This window comes from Prunus persica, chromosome G1 (genome assembly GCF_000346465.2).
Source record: "Prunus persica cultivar Lovell chromosome G1, Prunus_persica_NCBIv2, whole genome shotgun sequence".
Classification (NCBI taxonomy): Eukaryota; Viridiplantae; Streptophyta; class Magnoliopsida; order Rosales; family Rosaceae; genus Prunus; species Prunus persica.
The window spans coordinates 40436575-40462614 of NC_034009.1; the positions used below are offsets into that span (position 1 = coordinate 40436575).

The window sequence follows — 26040 nt, forward strand, 5'->3', positions numbered from 1 at the left end:
CTACTTCAAAAGACGAAAAATGTTGGCAAACCTTTATACCTCCCGCTGGCACTTTCCGTCTTCTTGGAAGAAACTGATGTGAATGTCAACAAGTCTTTTTCGCTAATATGAAAAGGATTGAGTGCAAGCAATCTGTCCTCGTGAACATGTCTATATTTTCTATAAAATATTTACAACTAGTTTGAGTTGGGAGACAAAACTGTTGGCCAGCTTTCCTAGGCCGTGTGTATATGAAATATTTCGTCGGCAACTATGCCAAATTTGCTAATTGCGATTGATCGAAAGAGTCCGATTTGCAGTCTCAGATTTGTCTGGACACCCAAATTAATGTACATAATTAACAAGTCGTATGATACTCAAACGCATTTCAAGCCAACAAAGAAAGAAAAAACTATAATATCGCCTTTGATAGCGGATAACAAGGACCAAGGGAAAGCAACACGCACCATGCAATTTCCATCGAAGAGCAATCCAATTTTCTCATTGACAATATCAAGAGATTTGTGAAACATGTACGAAAGGGCCAAAGAGAAAGTTTGTTCCAAACAATTATGTTGCGCGGAGGACACGCCACTAAGTATATATAGTTATAAACTGGTTTTCAATATCACAAAACAATTAGGGGGAACAAAAAGAAAGCAAGCAAGCATGTATAAAGTAGCAAGCCCATCAGAATATCTGGTGATCACCGGCGTTGGGATTGAGGACATAAGGCTTGCAAAGAAGGGATGGATCCTCCCCGGACAATCCTATATCATCTTCGACATGTCCCCCGTCAACTACACCTTCGAAGTCCAAGCCATGAGCTCCGAGAAGCTCCCCTTCATGCTCCCCGCCGTCTTCACCATCGGCCCCCGCATCGACGACATGCCCAGCCTCCACAAGTACGCCAAGCTCATCTCTCGCCACGACAAGCTCTCTACCCACGTCAAAGAGCTTGTCCAGGGCATCATCGAGGGGGAGACGCGTGTCCTCGCTGCCTCGATGACCATGGAGGAGGTGTTTAAGGGGACCAAAGAGTTTAAGCAAGAGGTGTTTGGGAAGGTTCAGTTGGAACTCAATCAATTTGGGCTTTTGATATATAACGCAAATGTCAAACAGTTGGTGGATGTACCGGGGCATGAGTATTTTAGTTATTTGGGGCAGAAGACACAGATGGAGGCGGCCAATCAGGCTAAAGTTGACGTGGCAGAGGCGAGGAAGAAGGGGGAGATAGGGTCCAAGGAGAGGGAGGGGTTAACGCTGCAGAATGCCTCCAAGATTGATGCAGAAACAAAAATATATGCCACGAGGAGGGTCGGGGAGGGGAGGATGGCAGAGATAAAGGTGGAAGCGGAGGTGAAGGTGTATGAGAACGTGAGGGAGGCTGAGGTGGCGGAGGCAAATGCTGAGCTGGCGAAGAAGAAGGCCGGGTGGGCGAAGGAGGCGCAGGTGGCGGAGGTGGAGGCCGCGAAGGCGGTGGCGTTGAGGGATGCGGAGCTGCAGAAGGAGGTGGAGAGGATGAATGCCTTGACTATCACGGAGAAGCTTAAAGCTGAGTTCTTGAGTAAGGCCAGTGTTGAGTATGAAACAAAGGTATAATTTGTTTTGTTTCTTTCTCTTTTCCTTTTTGGAAAAAGTATTGAATAATTATAATAAAAATAAATTAAGTTGTTAAATTAATATTGTGCATTATATCATCTAACATGATCAGTGTTAATAAACAAAGGTACAAGAGGCAAATTGGGAGTTATACATCAAACAAAAAGCCGCGGAAGCTATTCTTTACCAAAGGGAGAAGGAGGCCGAGGCACAAGAAGGCAATTGCTGAGGCAGAATTATATGCTCGTCAACAAGTTGCAGATGGAGAATTTTATGCAAGAAAAAAGAGGCTGAGGGTCTGATGGCCCTTGGACAAGCCCAAGGTGCATATCTACGCACTCTTTTGGACGCCGTTGGCGGCAACTATGCAGCCATGAGGGACTTCATGATGATCAAAAGCGGCATGTTTCAAGAAATTGCTAAGATCAATGCTGACGCTGTGCGTGGACTTCAACCCAAAATCAGCATTTGGACAAATGGAGGCGGAGAGGGCGGCGATGGCGGCCATGGGGCTATGAAGGAGGTGGCTGAGGTTTACAAGATGTTGCCACCATTGTTCAAGACAGTTCATGAACAAACTGGAATGCTGCCACCTGCTTGGATGGGCACTTTGTCCGATTCTCATTCTACCAACTCGGCTCTTAATTGAGTTCGAGATAATTCTAGACACCAAACGTGGCCTTGCTTAAAACTTTGTTCTACTTTGACATGTATGTGTTTAGGGGCAAAACTGTTAGCCATAGTGGAAGCCTTTGGGAAGAGTTGGGAAACAAAACTGTTGTTGGCTGTCTAATAACAAATTTATAAGATCAAATCCCAAATTATAAGAAATTTATAAGAAACAAAACATGCCTGTGTTGGCCGTGCATAATAAATTTATAAGACCAAATCCCAATTGTTGGCTGTATGCAAATGCTCGCAAACATATGGCCAATATTCCTGTTACTAGAAAACCTCATTATAAGACACTAGTACTGATACACTCGTGGCCTATATTCCTGTTAGTCATAGACAACCCGTGGCTATGAGTTTGATACAAACTGCGTGATCTACTGTGATAGAAGCGGGTGTTGCTAGGTTAGGGCTTTATTTTATTTTATTTTATATGTATTTAATTTAATGTACTCTCTAGTTGGTTGTGTGGGGCCTTGGGCTTAGAACACTAGATGTGTTTAAGTACTCTCTAAGTAGTACTATTTGACATCTATAAATGAGTTCGAGACTTGGAAGGATGAAATTCTAATTTTCATGTTTATTAATCCGTAATTGGAATCAAAATAAGGAGTTGAATTCCTATTACAGATACTCATGTGTTTACTTTATATGGAGGAATCAAAATGCGAGTGGGATCCACACAAAATCATGAATTCAACTCCTGATTTTGGAGGAATTGGATTATGGGTGGGAGGTAGTATTCTAATTTATGGACAACTAATCCATTAGAAATCCATTTTGTTTACCCATTATATTCTCACACAATTTTTAAAATTCCAAATTTGCCATCTACTTTAACCTAACAACGAGGACATTTTAGTAATCAATTTGGTTTCAATCCCAATTCATGTGAATTTAGTAAACAACTTATAAGGAATTAGTACCACTCCTACTCCAATTTCATATGGTTTAGTAAACAACTTCAATAGCAATCTGGAATCTAACTCTCCTCAATCCAATTTAATTCCCTTTAATCTGATTACGAATTAGTAAACATGCCAAAATGAATTTACTCATATAATCAGAATTAATGTGCCAAAATTTGATTATTCGATTTATTTCTACAACCAGGTTTTGCAATCCCGTTCTCCTGGTCCACGAGGACCAAGGAGTTTCTTGGTAATCCAACGGTGGATAAGAGTCTAAGCAATAAATTAAGTTTATAGTTTTGAATGTCAATATTTTTGGGGAAACAATTTTTAAAGTAATTTTTCAAAAAGAAAACTAAAAGACTTTAGCGTCAAAAGTAGTACGCCTCCCAAGTTGATAGAAATTTTCTCCATCAATTCTCTTATCGAAGGGTTTAGAGTCTTTCGTTTCTCTTCTTCAACCGTAACAATTTTTCTCCATTTACAACCCTTTGAAAAGTACGACATTTATTTCTCTAATATGTATTTTTGGCATCCTTATTTCCTGTTTGAAAATTGCTTTAAAGATTTTTTACCGAAAAATATTGGCATTAAAGCTATAAACTGAGTTTATTGTTTAGACTCCTATCCACCGTTGGATTTAATCCAATGACAGTTGCCCAAGAGACTCCTTGGTCCCCCTGGACAAGGAGAACGGTACTGCCAGGTTTTGAAGGTTTCCTGTTCCCATGCACATGATTATCAGGTTTTGATGATATAGGAATCCATAAATCAAACACATTGTTGACAATTTCAAGCCGTAAAAAATGGAGTAAAAGCAGTTGGATGTGACAGGAACACCTTGTAATATGTCCACGTGGTATTACAAGTCTCCCATTATTAATGTCCAAATTCTTATCCTAAACTAATTGAACCTTAATTGTAGCCCTAGTACAAATTTAGCTCTGATTGTCCGAGATCTCAATCACTGATACATATATATACGAGTATTCTTTTTTCATCTCTCTCGTAGCTTTTTTTTTTGTTCAACATCGCTCATATCAAAACCCTAATATCTACTGCTGTCTACAAACAAGAGAAACACAGAAGAACCAACCATGTGGTACAGAGTTGCGAAAGCTTCAGAGTATCTAGTGATCACCGGGGCAGGGATCGACGACATAAAGCTCGCAAAGAAGGCATGGATCCTCCCCGGACAATCCCACACCGTCTTCGACTTGTCCCCAGTCAACTACACCTTCGAAGTCCAAGCCATGAGCTCTGAGAAGCTCCCCTTCGTCCTCCCCGCTGTCTTCACCATCGGCCCCCGCGAGGACGACATGCCCAGCCTCCATAAATACGCCAAGCTCCTTTGCAGCCACGACATGGCCTCCAACCACGTCCAAGAGCTCGTCCAGGGCATCATCGAGGGCGAGACGCGGGTCCTCGCTGCCTCGATGACGATGGAGGACGTGTTCAAGGGGACCAAAGAGTTTAAGCAAGAGGTTTTTGATAAGGTACAGTTGGAGCTGAACCAATTCGGGCTTCTGATATACAATGCGAATGTGAAACAGTTGGTGGACGTCCCGGGGCATGAGTATTTTAGTTACTTGGGGCAGAAGATACAGATGGAGGCGGCGAACAAGGCCAGGGTTGACGTGGCGGAGGCGAAGAAGAAAGGGGAGATAGGGTCCAAGGAGAGGGAGGGGATGACCCTGCAGAACGCGGCGAAGATTAATGCGGAGACTAAGATCTATGCGACGAAGAGGGAAGGAGAGGGGAAGAAGGAGGAGATAAAGGTGAAGTCGGAGGTGAAGGTGTATGAGAACATGAGGGACGCTGAGGTGGCGGAGGCGAATGCTGAGCTGGCGAAGAAGAAGGCCGTGTGGACTAAGGAGGCGAAGGTGGCGGAGGTGGAGGCAGCGAAGGCTGTGGCGTTGAGGGATGCGGAGCTACAACAGGAGGTGGAGAAGATGCATGCCTTGTCTAAGACAGAGAAGCTTAAGGCAGATCTCTTGAGTGAGGCCACTGTTGAGTATGAAACCAAGGTACGTCTTGTACTTGTCCTTTTTCTTTCCTTTCTTTTGAAAATATAAAATTGAATGCATATATAAAAATTGAGTAGGTTGGTGATCTGTATGAAACAAAATTAGTGTTACATTGATCATAGAAAAATATATTGGTGATCTGTATGAAACAAAATTAGTGTTACATTGATCATAGAAAAATATATTATGTGACAGTTGATGTATTTACTATATATCGAGTGAATCACAATCACTATTAACCCTAATAAATTTTGTTGTAAGTACGAACATGATCAATCGATGATTAGTAAATGTGGTTGATATTGTAGAATTAGTTCATGTTATTAATCTGTATGCTTGTGTTGGATTGCAATATTCATTGACTTATAATCAATACATGCATGTACGAAACAAAAGTCTGAATCTAATGCTGTTGGATAATTATGTATTAATTAGTATAATGCTTGCTTTTTCTGACATATATTTATATATTCATGAACAAAGAAACTAGAGGCAGATGGAGCGTTGTTCCAAAAACAAAAGGCAGCAGAGGCAGAGCTTTTTACCAAGAAACTAGAGGCTGAAGCACGACTCTATGCCAAGAAACTAGAGGCTGAGGCACAAAAGGCAATTGCAGAGACCCAACTTTATGCCAAGAAACAAGAGGCCGAGGCACAGAAGGCAATCGCAGAGGCACAACTTTATGCCAAGAAACTCGAGGCCGAGGGGCTCATGGCTCTTGGGCAGGCTGAAGGTGCATATCTTCGCAGTCTTCTGGAAGCAGTTGGAGGCAACTACAATGCCACCAGGGACTTCATGATGCTCAAGAATGGCACGTTTCAAGAAATTGCTAAGATTAATGCCGAGGCTGTGAGGGGACTTAAACCCAACATTAGCGTTTGGAATAATGGCAGCGGTGACGGCGGTGCCAACGGGGCCTTCAAGGAGGTTGCTGGAGTTTACAAGATGTTGCCACCATTGTTGAAGACAGTTCATGAACAAACTGGCATGTTGCCTCCGTCTTGGATGGGCACTTTGTCCAATTCTCCTTCTACCAACTCGACTCTCGATAGCACCTAAATTCTAGGTTAATCTAAGTTCTACATTTTTGTTCCTGTTATAAATAGATGGTACACAATATGGTCACCGGTATAACTAGTTTTGCACAATTTTTTCTATTCTATGTGTAGTTTGGTCCATGGTGTGTGGAACCTTTTTTGACTTTTAGTACACGAGATTGCATAATGCAATGGATTTACGAAAGAAATTAGAGACTAGGGAAAGAAATATTCCTGACCTAGACTAGAGAACCCATGACTAATAATAATATTAACATGGGGCATGGCTGCCTGGTGTGGGGAAAAGAGAACAAAGGCAGCTAACAGGGATTTTGCATTTAAGCCTTACTTCCATCATAAACAACTGCAGGTCATTCTTTGAATTGATAGTCTTTCCAGTAACATTTACAACAAACAAAAGGTATTAATTACACGCATCCGCCTCAATTCAAGTAGCGCCTGCAATTCTTTGAATTGCAAAAACATGGAATCTTCTTACCTTCATCCTCATGGTTAAAATGGTAGTCATATGTTATCTCTTCTCCAGGAAATATGTCCCGCTCTGCGAAAAATACCACCTGCGGCGAATTGGTAAAATCAGTAAGTACTCCCAAAGAACATAAATTCTGTACATCGCAAAATTGACAAACCACTTCTACTAGGTGAACTCAAGTGGCCAGGCATAGCCAATTTTCAAAAGAGAAGAAAAAATCAGTATCATAATAGAATTTCCAATTACCTTCTTCTCATTCCTCACAGATATCACTTTGGCAACGCAGTTTGGCTGGTCCCAGGTACACCAACAACAAAGTAAGAAAACTGAGCGAAGTAAATAAAGCTAAGAAATTGCTCTAATCTTTAATAAATTCAGGAAAGCCAAATGCATTCAGTAACATCGAAAAATAATAAATACACCTCTAAATTCTTTGTTGTGCTTTCCAAGCTCAGACAAAATTGCTTCCTAAGTTTTCTAATTGCAATGAACTGTAAGATTATCCAAACCCAAATGCATAAGCAGAACCCGACAAACATCCTTCATTCTTGAACATGAAAATTTTGAAAAACTTAAAATTAAAAATAGATTGGCTCAGGGCTTAACGAGAAGCTGAGACCCAGAAAACCAGCAACAACTGGTTCACGACTCAAACTTAAGAAGAGAGAATTACCACGCATGAATGATTGACAAAACGAGCAATCCCTCCTTTGCATGTAGCATCAATAATATGCTCTTTATCTATCCTGAAGAAGTAGCAAGCGCTCTTGTACTGAAGCTTTTTCCCAGATTGGTATTCATTTTCCCTTTTATCGGCAACACGTAGCCCCACAATCTCTCCAACATACTCAACAACCTACAGAACAGAAGCACAAGGATACATCATATTTGGAATTATAGGAAGCATGTATGTGCCTCAATCTTTAAATATGAGAACATCAAACCATTTCACTGCGGGAAATGAACCGAGACGTGTAAAGGCCAAGGGCATGTATGCCAGACTTGTACACTACAAGATGCTTCCAAAACTTTGCCTGCTTATAGCGTGCATATTCTTTCTGCAAGTGACAGTAACACTATGTGGTTAAGTAGTCTTAGAAAGGTAAAATAAAATAGCATAGATGCAACACAATCAGCTGAAGCGTTTTATCTCACCATTAGCCTGAACAATGAAAAACTGGGTATCTCATTTAATTGCAAACTTTAGCATTAATATGTTGCATGGATCATATCAGTCAAATCACATAAATGTTAAGTTAGAATAAATAATTAAAAACTGAGACACCCTGTTTTCTATGTCTAACACTACTATCAAGAAATGAAACATAGTCTACATTTGCAAAATGTGTTAGCCATAGGGTTTTTTAATACATTGCTCTTTATACAAAATAAAATGAATAACCAAAAACAATCATGAGGTAAAGCAGCCTCATCCCTCATGAACATACCCGACAATCATGCTCTATATCTGATACTGGCAGTTTTGGAAGCCCTTGAGTGGATGATTTCTGCCCATTAATATGAACCCAAGCATTTAACTGCTCCTGAGGAACAAGGCACCCACCATTGCCCTTTGACTGATCACAATAATTATGCCTGAACCCATCACGTTTACGGCCCTTGTAACCCTACTCACAACAAAACAGCAAGAAACAAAGAACCAATTTAGAAAAAGCACAACATGAAAGCCTTAGACTGCAGGTAACCAAGTGACACCCTCGCACATATAATACCAACAAAGAAAAATAACTGAACAAAAAAACCTCAAAGAAAGGTCAAATACCTCAGTTCTAGCGCACGTTAATTCTTCTTCCTCGATGCAACCAGCTTCAGTGTTAACAGGGTCATGATTTGATTCACACATTGGGTGTATAGCATGAAGATCACATATTCCATAAAAACCAATATTTTCATTGTCAACACCTTCAACTTCACTTTGCAACAGACCCTGAATGCGGCATGCACAAAAAACCAATGACAACAAGCACAAAGAATAATGTTAATATTGACCAGTCAATGCTTCAACGTCTAAACTATTAAAATAAATTGCCTTTTAAAAGTTGGCACCAATAGCCTATTTTAAAGAGGTTGACACTTGCATAAACTTGACAATGCCAATTCAAAAAATAGCAGCATTATGTTGGATTGACCCTATATCAATCAAGCAAAGTTTTTTTTCATCTTCATATTCTCAATGCCTCACTCAGAACATAAGCAAAGATCATGAATGTTGTGTGAGTGTAAGGATCAACAATTAGGAAGAGTCAAGACCTTCTGATGAGCACACCAAGGGTGAAATTGAGCAGAACAATTTGCAACTCTGCACTGTATACATGAACCGCCTGCTCGCGTACATATACAGCAAACCTGAATAAAAAATAAATGAAAATGAGAACTAATGTCCAATCACACATGATAAAATTCCGGGGGACGGGGTTAACATAAACATATAAAATTGGTAATTAATACTAGGAATGTCTTCTTACTATATTGTGTTTACTTTTGTATAAAATGGTATGTTTGGTAAAGGTTAATTAATTTCAAAGGGTTGCAATAGGTTGTCATGTTATGATGACTTCTGCTCTCCCAGGGAGCGACTCCCTAAACCAAATTGTGATTTACAAGTTTTGCCATGCCCAATCCTGATGGTCTGTCTAATTTTCTTGATTTCTAGTCAGACTGAAAAAAGCACTCTAATGTGCCAAACTCCAGTTCCATTTGTCACATATCCAGAACCCAAGTCTTCCAAAGCGAAGAAATCTTCATTGACATCCTCTATCAATATTGATACATCTATTTTTGCCTCAATTATTGATTTTAATGCTTACCCCATCTGCTCTAGGATGCGCACCAGAGACATCAAAAGCACTCATAGTGTCAACATTTGGGCATCGTGTTCCAGGAGTCCAAAGCCCACAAACCATATGAACCCACTGCTTAGTTGCTGAATCAAGTAATCCCACTGTAATGCTGTTATGCATGACATCAAATTTGTAGGACATACCCCTCTTACAGACAGCTGAGACCAAGGGCTGACCGTTTTCCCGTTGGAGCACAAAGAAGGAAGAATTATCTTGATGTCCATAGCCAGAGCAATGCAACCCACGTGAGTCTTTTTGCAAAGTTTTAACAGAAGAAAGCTTGTTCTTGGCCATGCATTCTGTTTCAGCATTCCAAGCTCTCAGAAGGCTTTTCACAACTGTGCGACTTCGGAGCGCTCGAGTCATGGCACCACCACCATAACCACATAGAACGCAAACCTAGATGAAGAAACAAACACATTACAAAACCACAAGTTAAAAAAGTTAAGAGGAAAGAAAATCCATCTTCCACTCTCTCCCGTGTCTCACAAAATTTTGGGTTGAAAAAAAAAAGTTTCTAGCAGTAAGATGGGCAGCTAAGATTTTAGTCAACTCAACTATGAATTGTCCAGATCACCTATTAGAATTATCTTTGATTTCCAATTCAATTATAGCCTTAACAACACAAGCAATAACTAAATTCCACTTGTAGGACCATTTAGATTGTTGGAATAAAATTCCTACTGAAAAAAGTTCACATTCGAATTACTGGCAACAATAATTTGAACAAGAAACCAAAAAAAAAAAAAAAGGCGCAAAAATAGAAGACGAGTCTTATAAGAGTAGTCTCAATAAAATAAGCAATTTACCACAGGCTATAGTGTGGGAAAGAAACCAAACACATAAGAAGTTTTTTCTAAATGAAAGTTATACTAAAATAATAGCCTTCCTCTTACAATATCTTTTGAACTGGTCCGGCATGGCCTGCAACACCAATGACCTTTAGGTAGTTTTGAGACACCGTAACAAGCCTGATGCACCTGTTCATCATGAAACTTCTGAATATCACCAAACGATTGCATAACAAATAGGATGAGATTCAAGTTGAATATGCTCTGGGTAGCCACATACTTTGATAGAACATTGACTACACGTCAGTAAATTATTGATATCATCTTTGTTTGAACTACCACAAACACAGCAGAATGCATCTGAATCCAAATCAGAATGGCATTGGTGCTCTAGAGTAGAACTGTAACAGAATTTGTCAAAATTCAAAACCAATCATCAGTATTTATAATTTCATTCTTAATCACCATTTATATAAGGTGCCAAGAAAAGGAAAGATCGTTATTTATACTGCCTTCCAAGAAAGAAATAAGACAACTTTTGAAGCAAAATAATTAGAGGATCAATTTGCTCGCTCACCTTTCAGAACTAAGTTTGCACAATCCAAGCTTACTATCTTCAGCAGTCTTTAGAAGTCTCCCTTCTTTATTTGCTGGCAGACAATTTGAAATCTTTGAAAAGGAAGAACTTTCAAAGCTGGGATCCTTCCCTGATGAACAAGTATCATTTATGTAAAACAATTAGAGCCAAGGACAAACAACCATAAAAAATAGAACAGAATATGAAAAGGTTGATAAGCATGTCCATTAAGTATGGAACAATTAACAAATAAGTATTATCACACAGCAAAATAGGCATCAATTATTCTTCCAAAATTGTAAATTACTGGACCTTGCATAAGTACTATTGGAAGAATTAAACTGTTGAACCAAGTACAGCCTCATAGCCCTGGTGCCCAATACATCACTTATGTTTTTATAAGCAGGTGAACAACATTAATTTGTAATCATTTCACAAGGGTCCTTTCTTAACCATCACAACTTGTACAACTGATTCCAACCCATGTCAGTGACTTTATATTACGACTCTCGCAAAAGTTACAAGAATACACTACTAACATGGTGAAAATCCAGGATAAATTGATCGGAAATGTAACACTTCTATCCAATACACTACCTTTGAAATTCCCTTCTATTTCATCCTTTATATGTCTTTTTGAAAGGAAATATGATCAACAATACTAGGAATTTTATGAAGATTATGATGTTTTAAGGAAACCTAAAGTAAAAACTATGTGAACTAAGGTTATCTTATCAAACTCAAAAGCCTACCCACATCGTCCTGTATTCTGGGGTAAGTGGTGTACCACATTCCCCTTCCCATTCTTGTTTTGCATACCAAATGAAGGTAAATATATTGCTTAACTACAGCACAATTGCATTCACTTTACTAATGAAAGAAACTCTTAACGGTTTCTGAATTTACCCTTGCAGACACAATTAATTACATATACCAACACCACGCAACAAGATTACAATTTAAAGTATGTCGAGATATAGGGACTTACATTTTCTATTTCCTTTTATTTTTTGCTAATACAAGCTACAATTTTTAAAAAAGAAAAGCTGGTGCCATGGCTTTCCACAAACCATACAGGTAGGCCACGCTTGGGACAGGATGCCTTATAAGAAGCTTAGGCTTGCATTTCTACCATAACCTAGAATTCTTTCTATATTCTGTGGAGAATTTTGAATTTCTAGTATATTAACTAACAATAAAAATGGAATTCATTTGTATGTTTACCTTTATCTGTCAACTCATAAATGCTGCGCTTGCGAATTTCCTTAGACTTCAGCTTCAATTGAGCATGGGCAATACCGCCTAGCTTACTATATTCTTTTTCACTTTGATCATCTCCCAAATGCTCCAACTTGGTCAACTCTTTACGAATTTTTTTATCTCCAACGGAGCATTCTTTCTTCGCTTTTTCCATGGGAGTATCATTTATTTTACCACAACCTGTATCATTATGGCATACATCAGAGGATACAACAGCTCCATTGGGGCTTGTCTTCTTCAACTCTCTCATGGAAGTTGATTTAGGATTACAATTTTTTGGGAGTGTGCACCTTCTGGCAGAATTCAGCACCCTGCTGAGAGGAACAACTTTTGCTGGTTTTGGCATGTCTCCATCGAAATTTCCATTAGCTAGTTCACCATATTTTCCACATACTATCGGTCTTGCCTTCCTATAACAAATATTCACCTGCTGACTAGAACATGATTTCAAACCTACAGAATTGTGCTTTCTTTTTCTAGCACCTTCATGACCTGATTCTTGTGTCAGGAACTGCCTAAAACCATTAGAACTGAAATCCCTTTTACATTTATTTCCCCCAGAAACTTTGGAAATTTCACAATTGTCAGTTCCGCCATTTAGTTCTGTCTGGTTAACATCATTTACCTCTCGATCATTGTCATCATACAGTCTGCGGAGATCTCTTTTACGTGAAAGCTTCTTTGCCAAACATGTTTTAGGCAGTCTGGGTTTGGAACTGGGCTGAGTAACACAGGTCCCAAAGGTATGAGTTATGGATTGCCTCAATGGAAAGAGCGTCTTCACACTTTTTGATGGACAGGAGGGGAACTGTGCGTTGTCATTACATTCGGGGTTTTCTTCGTGTACTGTATAAGGACCTGAAGTGGGATATGACTCAGAACCCATTTCTCTCTTTTTCTTCCCATCTTCCAAGCCTCTCTCAAAGTTCTGGGGATATTCGTTCTTTTCATGAAGGGCAAGCCCAGCTGGGAGTTTATTTTGACCTTTCAGCCATGTTAAAGAATTTAACAGTTTAAGCTCGTCAAGAAGACTACAGGATGATTGATGATTTAAATTCTTAAAAGAGCCACCTTTTCTCAAGCTGGTATTACCAGTAGAGGTAAGGAACTCGGCACTCTTTTCACTTTCAAGTGCATCATCTGATGACCAGCATTTATCAACGCCTGATCCTTCATCAACAACAAGATTGCTTACGCATCCAATATCCCCAGCATCAACAGTTGAAGAGTCCATCTTATTAACCTCAATTGATGCCTGGGTAACAGCCGGTGCAGAACCTCCAGAAGAAGTATTATAAATTTCATGCTCTTTCGAGGAGTCCACCATCTGCACGGTGCCATTGAAGTGATTAACATAGTTATCTCCAAGCTGCTCTCTATCTCGTCTTCTCGCATCAAACAGATTAGCTAAACGGTCCACACGTGTCACATCAGAAACCCCTTTGACCTTACTTGGAACATCTTTCCACTGTGAAGCATGACAGACGTTCTTGGGTATTTTCCCATTAACCTGTCCTCTGGGATCTAAGGAAGTAGTTTTATCCTTTGGAACAATATGGTTGTTAGCAAATTTTGGAGCAAATATCATGGAGGCTTCACCATTGACTGTTCCCATTTGTTCCTTAAAGGCATCAGGAAAACATCCAACTCTTGACTCAAAATCCCTTCCTAAACAGTTTATGCTGGCTGCACAACTGCAGCTTCCACGAAAATAACCATAGGGAACTTTGTGACAGCACCTTTCATGCTCGCTAGGCTCAATGATGTTCTTCCCACTTCTACTGTCACAAACAATAAAGGAAGATAACTGTTAGAGAGAGCAAATCTCGCACTGACTTGTTTAAGGAAAAATATATTGTATATGCAACACAGTAAGATGAGAGCAGGTGAGTAAACCAAATTGCTTAAGAGAGCACATCTGAATTGCAAAATATAAGACACTCAGGACTATCGCTGAACTTATAACAGCTAACATGCCAAGTATTTGCTAACATGATTCAACATCTTCAAGAGCACCCATTCACATGCAGTTACAAATGTAAATCCATTAACAGATAAAAGTGTGTTCGGACGTACAATACCTTCTGACAATCAATCAATACCTTCAAATTTTCAACAATTTTTTTCACAACAAACTGCATGAGATCTGTACCAAGTTCACCTCATTTAACAATCTTTAAGAAATTTCAAATCTTGCAACTTTTACTTGATGTCAACAAAGTCGACCAACATTTCAGTGTCAAGAAAACATAAAGCAGAACCAGTGAAATCATCCCAGTCAAAACAATAAGAACAATTCCAATAAAATGTGATACAGAACAAAATGTTAAAAACTCTACACCCAATTTGCCATTCTAGATACTAAACTAACCTCAGTGAAGGTTGCTCATTACATAGAGGAACAAAGGAAATTTGATGTTTCAGATCAACTTCTTTAGAATGTAATGCATTTCCTTGTTTCAATGTTGAGAAATGACAGCAGGTGTTAACACCTGAATAAACAAAGCCATTGTAAGATTCACACTACAACGGTGAAAAAAAAGATTCCTGCTTAACCAAACTTTTACATTGGCATTCAAAAAACAAATATTGCACTTGCCAGTCAGGGAAGTAAAACCTTCATCACTTCCAATCCTACAGCTAGCACCTGATTGGTGTGATTTAATGGTAGCTTCAGAAACAGCATTTTTACTGGTAAGACTAAGTTTTCGCTCTTGCTTCCCAGATGCTGAAGTGTCCACAAGAGAATTCTGCATATAAGAAGAGCAATCAAATATCCCTTTCCCTCGGTTCATGGGAAGGGAAGGCAATGCATGGTGTTGCTTCGATAACTCCATTATTTCCCTCAGTGCAAGCAATCGTGAATTATCATCAGGCAACTGAGTGCTTACTTCAATTAAATTTTCTCTAGACAAAGCAGGTGTCTGATCTGATACAGAGATTGACGCACTCACAAGAGGAATACCTTTCGAGACTGTCCGTGATGGAAAAGTTTGGCCAGATCCTACTGATGAAGCCAAGGGTCGATGGTTAACATGACCAACTTGTCCTCTATTTCCAAAATAAAGAACCTTGTCAGGAAAATTGGAATATTTTCTGGAATCAGGTCCATCAGGTGCTACACCAGACAACTGGTGTGAGTAGCAGCTATTTTTATGTGCTGTTAAGAAACGAGGATCACTGGTTCCACTCAATCCATTGAAAGAGCTTGAGATCTCCATCTCCTTGCGATTTCTAAACCCTAAATCCTTTGAAAGGTGAGAGTCGTCAGTAACAAAACTCACCCCTTTATCCTTGTCAATCAGTCTATAGGAACCCAACTGAGACATGTCCAATTGCCTTTCTACACTATTACTTCCATTCCTGGGGACATTTACGATGCCATACTTGGCAGACTGAGGTTCATAATGTAGTGTATTTTGCATAGCATGCTCACCAACATTACATATATACTTACTGGCTTTTGGTCGTGTATTATCCTCAGGTGGAGCATTGAGATTGGTAAGAAATGAAATCACAGAATCCTGGCCCAGGTTGCTAGTGGATTTCTCTACTCTTGCAGCATCTATGGCATTACCGATTACAAAAGCATTATTTCCACGGTTTAACTGTTTGTGATCACTCTTTGTGCTGGCCGATGGAACAGCGGAAAAATAAAGAGATTGCCTAAATTCCATCTCTTCCCTGCAATTGGCTGTGGAAAAAAAAAAAAAAAAAAACTTAAGTTAAATGTTATATGGTTGATTAGCCATAATGGGCGGGAAATAGAAAATAAATAATAGAATAAAATATGCACCATAGGTATTAGACTTAAGGGGAAGAAAAAGAAGAAGAGCTTTGACGCACTGTTAGGAATCATCTGTTCAGGGAAGAGAGACTTCAGTGGATTTACAAGTGTGTCCAATAGCAGTGGACCTACGGCCGGAGGATTTGAATTTCCTGAACTTTGACCCAACTGGTATGGTTGACCAAGTCTCAGCTCAATATTTGAAATTGCAGCATCCCGGAAGGCACCATCCTTCGCATTTACAGTTCTGCAAAAGTTTGACCCCTTACCCATGATTCTTCGATCCTTTAAAGAGGGGTCGGTTATAGATGAATTTCCAATTTTCATGGCAGGGTAGATAATGGATGAATTTCCATTTTTCATGGATTCAACGTAAGCAGAAACGGACTGACCACCATCTTGCAGTCCACTACCAACCAATTTTGACATTGAAATAGGGCGCTCCAATATCAGGTTGTCAGCCATACCATGCAAATTGCTCTGTGGAGTGCCAGTAAAACCCTTGAGAAAAATGGTGTTACCATCCTGAATGTTCCTTTGCTGTTTATTTTCTACAGCACCAACAACTAAATTTTGGTTTGTAAAAAGGTTCTTTGATAGTGCAACACCATCTAAAGACTGTTGAGAACTTGCTGAACCTCCAGATGAACAAACCATATGAGACAAGTCATTGGACATGTTGGGCATAGACAAACTAGATTTCACCAAACCGGCAGTTGCTGATAATCCTTCAGGCCAGTCCCATTCACTCCGATCTCCCGGAACCCTAATCTAAAGCATCATAAAAATATCACGATCCATTGTTGTCGTTGCTTCAAAGTTCAAACACATGCAAATAAGAAATCCAATTCTCAATTCAAAAGACAATGATAAATTAGTCAAAAGATGGGGACAAAGCATTGTAACTAACAACATGGCAATAAATTTCTAAGCTCAATGACTATGGTTCTATCAAATACAACAAGAAAAACACCACCATTTCATACTCACCTCACCCCTTTACCACTTAATCCAAGGCCCTAAGGGTAAGAAAGTAGGCACCCATGTGGAAAAACCTAAGAATACTTACACACCATTGGATCTACCTTAGGCAGAAAAGAGTTTGTAAAACTCCTGATTCATAAACTTAAAGCAAATACTATTTTGCTTGTGGTAATGTTAAAGAAAATGGTTATTCCGTTTCTAAGTAGGACTGTATATGATGGGTCTTGGTGAAGTGGATATGATTGAGGTCCCTAGAGTAAACACCTGTGATGTGATCTTACCTACAGGAATAGTTCCTTGCATCACACACACACACAGAGGGGAGACAAACCCACTAATGTGCCCATGCATCTACACATATGTACATAAGCATGCATGCGCTTGCATTTAGACATGCGCGCAAAGGTGCCTGCACAGAGAAATAGGGCATAAAGCAATAGGGAAAGTATTAAACATGAAGATCTTACCCCGGAATTTAGGAAGTAGAGCTTGCACCACTGGGCAATGGTCTCTCCATTGTCCATACGAACAGCATGCCCTGGGTTGACACCATATAATCCTGAATGCTACAAGAAAGTTATAGCAATTTTAAAGCAAAATTACAAGCCAAATGCTTTGCAAATACATATCACAATTAGCAAAGCTGTAGCATCATGGAATCACTAACCTACCTCGCAAAATTTCAAGACAGACATGTGGAGACAATGGCATGAGCAAACAATACCAACAAGTCCTGTATTGCTGAGAAGTAGATAACCACCTTTTCAAATAATAAAAATATCAACTCAAATTTCAGAAGAGTATCAACCAAATAGGGTATCGATATATTTCAATAACAAGATCAATGTCCTTAAAGCACTCACTAGTAGTCGAGCAAAAAACACGAGGGCAACCATTCATAAAACTTGATGCCTGGTTAGATATAACGAAGTTTCCTTCCACTGGCAATTTTTTTGAAGTTTGAATATTTGCTCCACAAGCCTTCCCAGTATCTGCAGGGCTAACACCATGCCATTCCCCACTCAAGGAAAAAGAACCCTTTACTTTCTCACTACCCAGGACCATGTTACGGGTGACTACTTTGGCTAGGTCTGAACTCTGCAGATCGTGCAAAACAGAATTGCTCGCACAACTGGAACTTGGCACTGACCTTGATGAAACCTTAGTACAAGAGTCTGCTCCACTTTGCAGGTTTTGTCCATTAAGATTTTCTGACAGTACCCCACTGGATGTCACTGGAATGGCACTTCCAATACCATTCACTATAAAATTATTACTATCAGGCAGAATCTTACAAGATGTACTAATAGGTTTTGGATTTGATAATTCTTGGAAATCACACTGGAATACCGATGATGACCCAGATAGAAGAGCTAGAAAAGAATTTCCCAAATTGGCATGTTCTGATCTGTGGGAACCTGAATACAGCTTGCTGGCAAGTAGGGGATCTTGTAACCTACCAATCATTGTGGGTCTTAAATCTTGTGAGCCATGTGGATAAGAATAATAACCTGTATTGGTCTCCATCTTTATTGCAAATGAAAATCCATGTTAGTAATGTGAGAATAAACATGCCAAGGTCACAATATAAGAAATTTTAAATGTATAGAGGGAATAAACATTTTCACAATGGTATATGGTACAACAAACTAATAAATAGTCAAAGCATATATGGGTTTCATGTACATTAGAACACAGGTCTGTAACAGTCAACACTGTAATTTTAAACCAAAGCACGATATCTCAGGAACACCATTACACCAATGACTGCCACATCACAACTCCATGGACAAAATTCAAAATTGGTGCCACAAGAATCATTTCATATGAGATGTTGTTTCCACACCACAGGTTACTGTCATGATTGATAATCGCATTGTATATGCACATTCCTTGTCCTAGCAAGCATGCACACATACACACATTTTTGTTCCAAGGGCGTAATAACATCAGAAAATCAGAATTACAGTTACTGGGTAATGAAGCTACTAGAAGCACAATATCCTAGTTAAGAGATATCTAATTATAATACTGTTAACACACTCATTGCCAGGTAGAGATGCTTTGGAAAAGAAGAGAAAAGTTTCACTAAACAAATTTTTTGATAACTAATGTAGTAGCCCCTTCACATTGTCTTAAACTTGATCATTCCAACACCTTCTATCAAATGCACTATATACACATACTACTTTCTTTTCTTTTCTTTTTCTACACTGGCTGAAATGTGCTTTCTCTGACAATTTAACACAGCCATCTCAATGTACAACACATTAAAGCACAAGAATCAATCAACAGCAACTACAAAGGAAAAAGTAAAGAGAAATTATCATCAAAAGGACACAGAGTACCCGATTCCGATGCTCCTGGGATGAAGAGGAAGCCATTGACAGTGCCGATGACTGCAATGTCGAACTACATTTGGTCTTCCACGAGTTCTCCATCATTCTGAGCTCTCAAAACCCTAGCCTCCCTCCATCAGAACCATCAAATGCAGCGAAACACCTCCCAGAAATGAAAATCGGCGATCAAAGACCGATTATGTATTTTTAACGGCTACTAAGACAAGGTCACGGCGGTCGAGGAAATCGGTGAGGTCAAAAGCAACAGAGAAACCCTAGGTTTCAACGGAGAGGGGAGAGGGTAGAGAGTAGAGAGAGAGAGAGAGAGAGAGTTGCAGAGTAGCAGAGGAGCTGTGAAGCTTTGAGAAGCAAAAGCTGAGAGTTTAGAGAGAGAGCATCTCTGGTGGTGTAGTGGTTCGAGGCAGGGCTTAACATGGCACTGACACTCACACGTCGACGCGTGTGCTGGGTTAAACAATTTTGAACCGTTAGATTTTCTGGTTGGTGAAGGGTGGGAAAGCGGGGCGATCTGGACCGTGGATTGTGAAGACAGCTTGGATTCGGTGGTTTGCATTGGTTGGGAAAAAAAACGCAAGGGTCTTGTTCTGGTCAGATACTGTAGTGTCACAAGGGCCCACTAATACACACTGAAAGGGGTGGATACGTGGGCGGATACGATTGGTGGGGTAGGAGAAGGGGTGGGGACCACCGAAAGATTATGTTGTGTTTGGATGAGGGGGAGCATTGCAATTATTAAAGTGTCGTCCAATTTTGGGGTGGGAAATCCAGGGCTCGGATTTGGATAACCTTTTTCATATGAGCATGATGCCTAAAGATTCTAAGACTAAAAATAGTATTTTGTATCCAAGTCATTTTAGGTATGCATTAACACCACAACTAAAAATTTAAAAAGTTGAAATCTTAAGAGTTATTAGTACAGAATGCAAATAAGGGCAAAATTAGAAACTTTCATTCAACTTGAGTAAGGTAGGTTAATTATTGTTAAAAGGGGTTAGTTGTGATTTCAGATAAATGGGGTGAAATCACGATAAAATTCAAGTAGGCGGTGGCATTACTCGTACTTGTAGTATATGTAATGGCATGTGAATTAGTAGAATATGAAGACGGTTTGATTAACAAAAGCGAGTTTTGCTAAAGCAAACACAAAGAATTGCTCATATACATATTTGAACCGTTACAGACATAAAACATACTTGAGTTTAGTCGAATTTTGCAAGTAGTATTACACATGTGCTCAAGCTTTGTATACTTTGATGTAAAGAAACAAGATTATTGATATAAGCTCTGTTTGTTTTTGGAAAGGAAAATAAAAAATATACGCATCAACCATAGTGGAAGAATTGAATTGAAAGATGACTTTGATTTTTTTGAAACTGGGTATGCCAAATTGGCCCCGGCCGAAAGACCAAACTGTTGGGCCGACCATAACTTGACCCATAGGCTGGGGCTGGGGCTGGGGCTGTGCCAAATAAAACCGACACAATCCGATCATTCTGAAATACATTGGGTTGTAAAAAGGGATTCTAAAATTAATTGAACAAACGTATACGAGGAGATATAGGTTCATACATGATACAGCCACATAATTTAAATCAAAGAAACTCGTTCAGGTGTCAATTCCAACAAAGATGAAAATCCCAACATTTGTAAGCAAAGCTAAATAGAAGGCGTAGCAAGGGAAAAAGAAAATTTGATTCACGATTTTCTTATCGATCACGAAGTCGTGGCTCGATAACTCATCCAGCTCATCCATCGACCATGTAACTTGGGAATACAACGCAATTGCAAGCATTTATTAACTTTGTTATTCTACTATAAACCAAAGTATGCTACATTTCTATAAAGTGTTGTGCCGAATTTCACACCCGCAATCAGGTCACCTGTGCAACTGAATTCGAGAGTGATGAAGTGTGCAACCCAAGTTGATAGTGAGACATGACAACTTTCACAAACATTTTCATAAGTGGCATCTGTACCAAACGGCAGCACAGCTTTGTATATACAGGCTCTGTGTCTACGTCAGCTCCAACCAGCTCTTTTACCTATTCGCCCCAATTTGGAATGTTTGCTGTGGCTTCATTGACCATTCTCACCAGAGTCACCTGTATGTTTAAATTTTTTTCTACAGGTCAATGAGATGAGATGGAATATGCAGGGGGAAAGCTCAGAAATTTAAAGTTATTCTTTTTCTTCCCTTTTTTGATTTGGTAAGATTTGAACCTATTGACAACCTACCCCAACCACATAACACCACTTATCACTAGAGCTAAAGTGCAAGCGGGACTGGGTACTGGTACACTAGTTCACGTAAAATTTATCAGTCATACCTAAATGCTAAGCGGCACTAAATGATTCTATATATCATGTTTCAGCAATTTTTTAAATATCTGGCCAATCTCTTAAACCAAAAAATCTCGCCAGTTATATCAATTATTTTCCATTCACTAGTGTACCAATTATGCAGCCACACTACTAAGTGAGATGATACATACCACGCTTTCTGGAACACCAGCTGGAGGCATAGGAAGGTTTCTAGGCGGTGCAACACTATCGTAAGATCTTTTGTCAAATCTCCATTCTCCAATCTTTCCGTATGTTAATTCACCCTGATATCAGAAGACAAAAATCAGACATTATCAGTCAGCAGCCAAGCATTGCACAAAAAGAGCTGCTAGCTCTCATTTCTTGAAAACTGAAACCAGATATTGGGCATTTAATCAAACTGTCAGAAAACAAAAAATTCCCCATATTCTTCTCCATAGACACTGCACATTAAAGTACACAAGTGCTTGTCGAACAGGTACCTTCATATTATAGTCACATCCGTAAGTGTAATGAATTATGAACTTCTTGCCAATCTCTTTATCCCACGGAGGCTGATATACATCAGAAAAACAGTAATACTAGTAAGTTAAACGGTAGCACAATCAAACTTTGTAAAGCAATCAATTGATCTTGTAGAAGGTAACAAATGGCTACATTTAGAATCACATACTAACTTGCAATTATGAAGACTATACATTATAAGGAAAGAAAAGGAGAATAATATCCCAGCTAAACCTGAATCATGAAGTCCTTGTACAATATATTACCAACACCATGTACAGCGGATGCAACAGCATAAGCATACCTATATCATGATGCAAAGTTAGTCAGGAAGCTTTTTGATAACTAAGTTTGAGAAGTCGGGAACATGCTGTAAGGTCACCAAAGAACTAAGCTAACTAGTGAGAGCTCACATTTCAAGCACCCAACCAAAAGCTTTGTCTGTTTCAGGATCCTTCTTCATTGCCAAAGAAACATTCATCCAGGTGGGAGCAATCTTCTTAAGAGATTCCTAACAATGATGGATTTAAAAAAAGGTCAAACCACTAGAAACCTAAAGAAAACTTATTATAACTGAGAGATGACAAGTTTAAATACCTTCCCAACAATGACGGGAGAATTTCCAATAGGATCAATGTTAGTTATTGGTCCCTTGTTCTCAGGGAAGTACTTCCGGAGTACTGACTCATACTTTTTAGGTTCAATGTAAAAGAAAGGAAATGCAGCTCCAAGCCCATCAGTGGCCAAGTTTGGTATGGGCTTGACAATTATATGATCTGGCTCAGACATCAGTATATAACTGCAATACATGTTAAGAATAGCAGGACATAAGTCAAACCTAACAAAAACACTGAAGATGATTGATTTATTGAATTCAGAAACTAGGCAGAGAAGCATCTCGTACTCTTCTTTGATGTCTGCTTGCTGAAGCCATTGTACAAATGCCCACGGTCTATTCAGAACTATATAACCCTGTGATTACATGATGGGAGGTAAGCAATGATTCGAAGGTAATTTCTATTGAGATGACAGTTACAGAGGATTTATACTCAATCACTATGAGAACTTATCCATTTATTTCTTAAACAGGCTGCTTGAAGGAAAGTTTAAATTCTTTTGGGTTCTGTAATTTAAAACTTTATATTGAATAATATATATCATGGGGTAAGTTCATGTATAACAAATATGCCTCACTAAAGTAACAATGTCTCCAAAAGCAACAGCTCAACTTGAGCTTAATTTAAATGTAAACTGAACCAAGCTACTCTGGCTTATATAAATCACAGCGCTCTAAATTAGCGTAGTTATAATTTCTTATTTTGCTCATAAACCCTTCTTATTCTGCTCATGAACCATAACAATGTTAAGAATTAGAATCTAATTTCTTCATTTGCGACATTTGTTCAGCAACCCAAAATACCAAACCAAAGAACAATCTTCACCAAAATAAAAATAAAAAATATGGAAAAAAAAATTCAATTCAATTAAAACCTTCCAGAAAAAAAAATTGGATAAACAACATTCATAAATAAACAAAAATAAAAGAAGAGCTAAGCATAGAAAGACCAACCCGATCCATTCCAGCAGGCAAAGGCTGAGCAACAAAGGTTGGGATCTCATCCATGTACTTGTCAGGCTTCCCAGAGTGCAAGATCCTAGTGAACCCACCCATTCCTGAATTGGGTTCGTTCTGAAACTTCTTGAACCAGTAGTACATGATCCTACACTGCCACGTATTGTACACAGAGTCGGAGGCTGTCACTGCCGTGTGGAACAGTCTCTTGGAGCTCCCTAATTTCCCTCTCGATCTGTGCAATGGCATCTGGATTATGGGGTCCACAGAAATGGACGACGACGATGATCTTGATGGGCCTGGGAGGTCTTGCTGGAGTGGTGAATTAGCTGAGATTATTATGTTGTATGTTATCAGAGCTACAGAGAAGGTCACAAGTATCGTGAAGAAGAAATTGCCGCAACCCATTTTTGTCTCTCTGAAGCTTTCTCTCTCTATTTCCTGTTTTGCTGTTTCTCTGTGTCTGATGAAGAAAGAAAAATGGCGACTTCAGAAAGTCGTCGTTGTGTTGTGTTCATCAGTAGCAGGTGAAGAAAGTGGCTGGCAGGACCATCTTTCTAGCCAAACATATTATTGGGCCTGGGCCTTTCGTTTGTAGGTTAGTTAGTTAATTAATTAGAGATGCCTAACAAACAATTATTATCTTAATGAACTTCTTGATGCATTCAAAACTCAAGGTCGCATTAAGAAAAAAAAAATTTCAACTCAAGATAGCATCCAAAAGAAATTATTGTGTGGTAATGTAGTACCGGATATAGTCACGTATACACATATTACAGTATGAATAGATGAGTTTGACTCTATTGAAGATTTTTTTTTATTTTTAAATATAAGTGATTGTCTAAATTATAAGGAAAGTGAGGTTTCTTACATATACATAACTAAGATGTTATTAGAGTTCGAACTTGAGATCACTGATCTGCAAGTCAAAGTCATTTTTCACTAGGCTAGACCCCGTTAACTCATTAAAATTTTATTAGTTTGGCATTGCTGTGCTGTGAAAATAATCGCTGTCAAATTTGTTGTACGATAAATCAGCTGTAAGATAAAGTTGTTTGGCGTTTGGTAAAGTTTTTGTTAAAAGTGTTGTTGGTATTGATTTTACTCATAATCAAAAAATGATTGTCAATTAATCATTAAACTCAACTCCTCTTCGAAATTGATTTATGCATAATCAGAAAATGAAAGCATCACATTAGCTGCTTTCACTTATAGCTTTCTCTCACAACAATTTTTAACAATTAGTGATTTTCTCACAGTTTACCAAACAGGTTGGGCTTCCCAAAATTTCTAAAAAATCACTTATCACTCCAAATAAGCAATGTCAAACGGGCACTAAGAACTTCTAATCTCAGTCATTAAATTGCATATGTGGATATTAAAAAATATTTAACTCACTAACTATATGTACACAAACATATCTAGTGAATGCCTAAAATTATAGAATTCCTTAACTAATTCTTATGAAAAATCTTTATTATTGGAGAAGCTCCCCGAATGGATAAGTAAAGTCAACGTGCTATACAAAGGGTTTTTTTATATTTAAATAATTCTATTTTTTATGCATTACTAATCAGTAGTTAAGTGCCTCGGAAAAATACAAAAAAATCAGTAGTTAAGTGCACTTAGAGCACTTTCAGCGCTTGAGGCTGGTCCGGGCAAAAGGGTAACTGAGCCCCAAATTGCAATTCCAGCGGGTCAAATCAATCCAGGCAAATGGTGGGTCCCAACAAGCCAACCAAGTCCACATACAAATCTAATCCGTGTTACTGCCTAGTGACATCAGCGGTCAATTAAAATAATTAAAAAAATTGAAAAAAAAAAATCAGAATTTTCAATTTTTATATTTTTATATTTATAAATACTTAACTCTATTCTTTATTTCCCACACTAAAATTATAAACTCTATCAAAATTAATCACTTATGTATAAATAAAAAATAGAAAAATTTAAAGTGAATAGTAATTGTCATTTGCCATGACAATTGATAAAAAAACACTTTACCTTTTATAATAGCTGACACTATTTATATAAATAGTAACAACCCTTACATTCCTTACCCTTTACCATAACAAACGAGTGAAAATACTCTTAGTAATCCCTCGAGTTTAAGAGAATGTTACTGACAGTGACCCAACATCAACATCGAGAAGTCTGGGAATGCTTTGCAGCCCCCAACAGCCATAAATAAGTATGGGAGAGTCACGAACTAAATGATCCACTAGAATCTTTGGTATGTGATGTCACCTCTTGGTCCATAAATTTTGCCACAGAAGGCAGATTAGCTTAATAGAGCCACA

At 38.8% G+C, this 26040-nt stretch overlaps 2 protein-coding genes and 1 pseudogene across 7 annotated transcripts; 1 reads left to right on the forward strand and 2 right to left on the reverse strand.

The window, feature by feature from the left end:
• LOC18792654 lies at positions 635-6460 on the forward strand (annotated as a pseudogene).
• LOC18791475 lies at positions 6578-19734 on the reverse strand. Of its 6 annotated transcripts, none has more exons than XM_020569055.1 (19): positions 19330-19732; positions 17845-18508; positions 17653-17741; positions 17449-17547; positions 16057-16768; positions 14810-15904; positions 14582-14702; positions 12175-13988; positions 10951-11080; positions 10654-10774; positions 10479-10562; positions 9550-9981; positions 8993-9088; positions 8505-8669; positions 8170-8349; positions 7666-7779; positions 7395-7577; positions 6968-7012; positions 6578-6806 (listed from the first exon to the last, which is right to left on the reverse strand). In XM_020569055.1, the coding sequence occupies exons 1-19, from the start codon at positions 19423-19425 to the stop codon at positions 6672-6674; spliced, it is 6375 nt and encodes a 2124-aa protein (XP_020424644.1). In that variant the 5' UTR covers positions 19426-19732; the 3' UTR covers positions 6578-6671. The 6 variants fall into 6 exon arrangements, with proteins under 6 accessions (XP_020424644.1, XP_020424642.1, XP_020424647.1 ...); XM_020569053.1 differs by having other exon boundaries at positions 12175-13991; XM_020569058.1 differs by having other exon boundaries at positions 12175-13991; positions 17449-17540; positions 17649-17741.
• LOC18792882 (hydroxyproline O-arabinosyltransferase 1) lies at positions 20850-24353 on the reverse strand. Its single transcript, XM_007222012.2, has 8 exons — positions 23738-24353; positions 23072-23139; positions 22765-22966; positions 22581-22678; positions 22402-22471; positions 22146-22217; positions 21834-21947; positions 20850-21443 (listed from the first exon to the last, which is right to left on the reverse strand). Exons 1-8 carry the CDS (start codon positions 24146-24148, stop codon positions 21384-21386), a joined length of 1095 nt encoding a protein of 364 aa, XP_007222074.1. The 5' UTR covers positions 24149-24353; the 3' UTR covers positions 20850-21383.

What these genes read in the sequence shown, in the direction of transcription:
- LOC18791475 (XM_020569053.1), bottom strand. Translation starts at nt 19,425, where the DNA reads ATGATGGAGAACTCGTGGAAGACCAAATGTAGTTCGACATTGCAGTCA. An exon ending in GTAGTCAATGTTCTATCAAA is followed by an intron (nt 10,563 to 10,653) that starts GTATGTGGCTAC and finishes CATGATGAACAG; the next exon opens with GTGCATCAGGCTTGTTACGG. An exon ending in CTTGGTGTGCTCATCAGAAG is followed by an intron (nt 8,670 to 8,992) that starts GTCTTGACTCTT and finishes TGCCGCATTCAG; the next exon opens with GGTCTGTTGCAAAGTGAAGT.
- LOC18792882 (XM_007222012.2), bottom strand. Translation starts at nt 24,148, where the DNA reads ATGGGTTGCGGCAATTTCTTCTTCACGATACTTGTGACCTTCTCTGTA. An exon ending in CTCCCGTCATTGTTGGGAAG is followed by an intron (nt 22,679 to 22,764) that starts GTATTTAAACTT and finishes CATCATTGTTAG; the next exon opens with GAATCTCTTAAGAAGATTGC. An exon ending in ACAAGGACTTCATGATTCAG is followed by an intron (nt 22,218 to 22,401) that starts GTTTAGCTGGGA and finishes GATGTATATCAG; the next exon opens with CCTCCGTGGGATAAAGAGAT.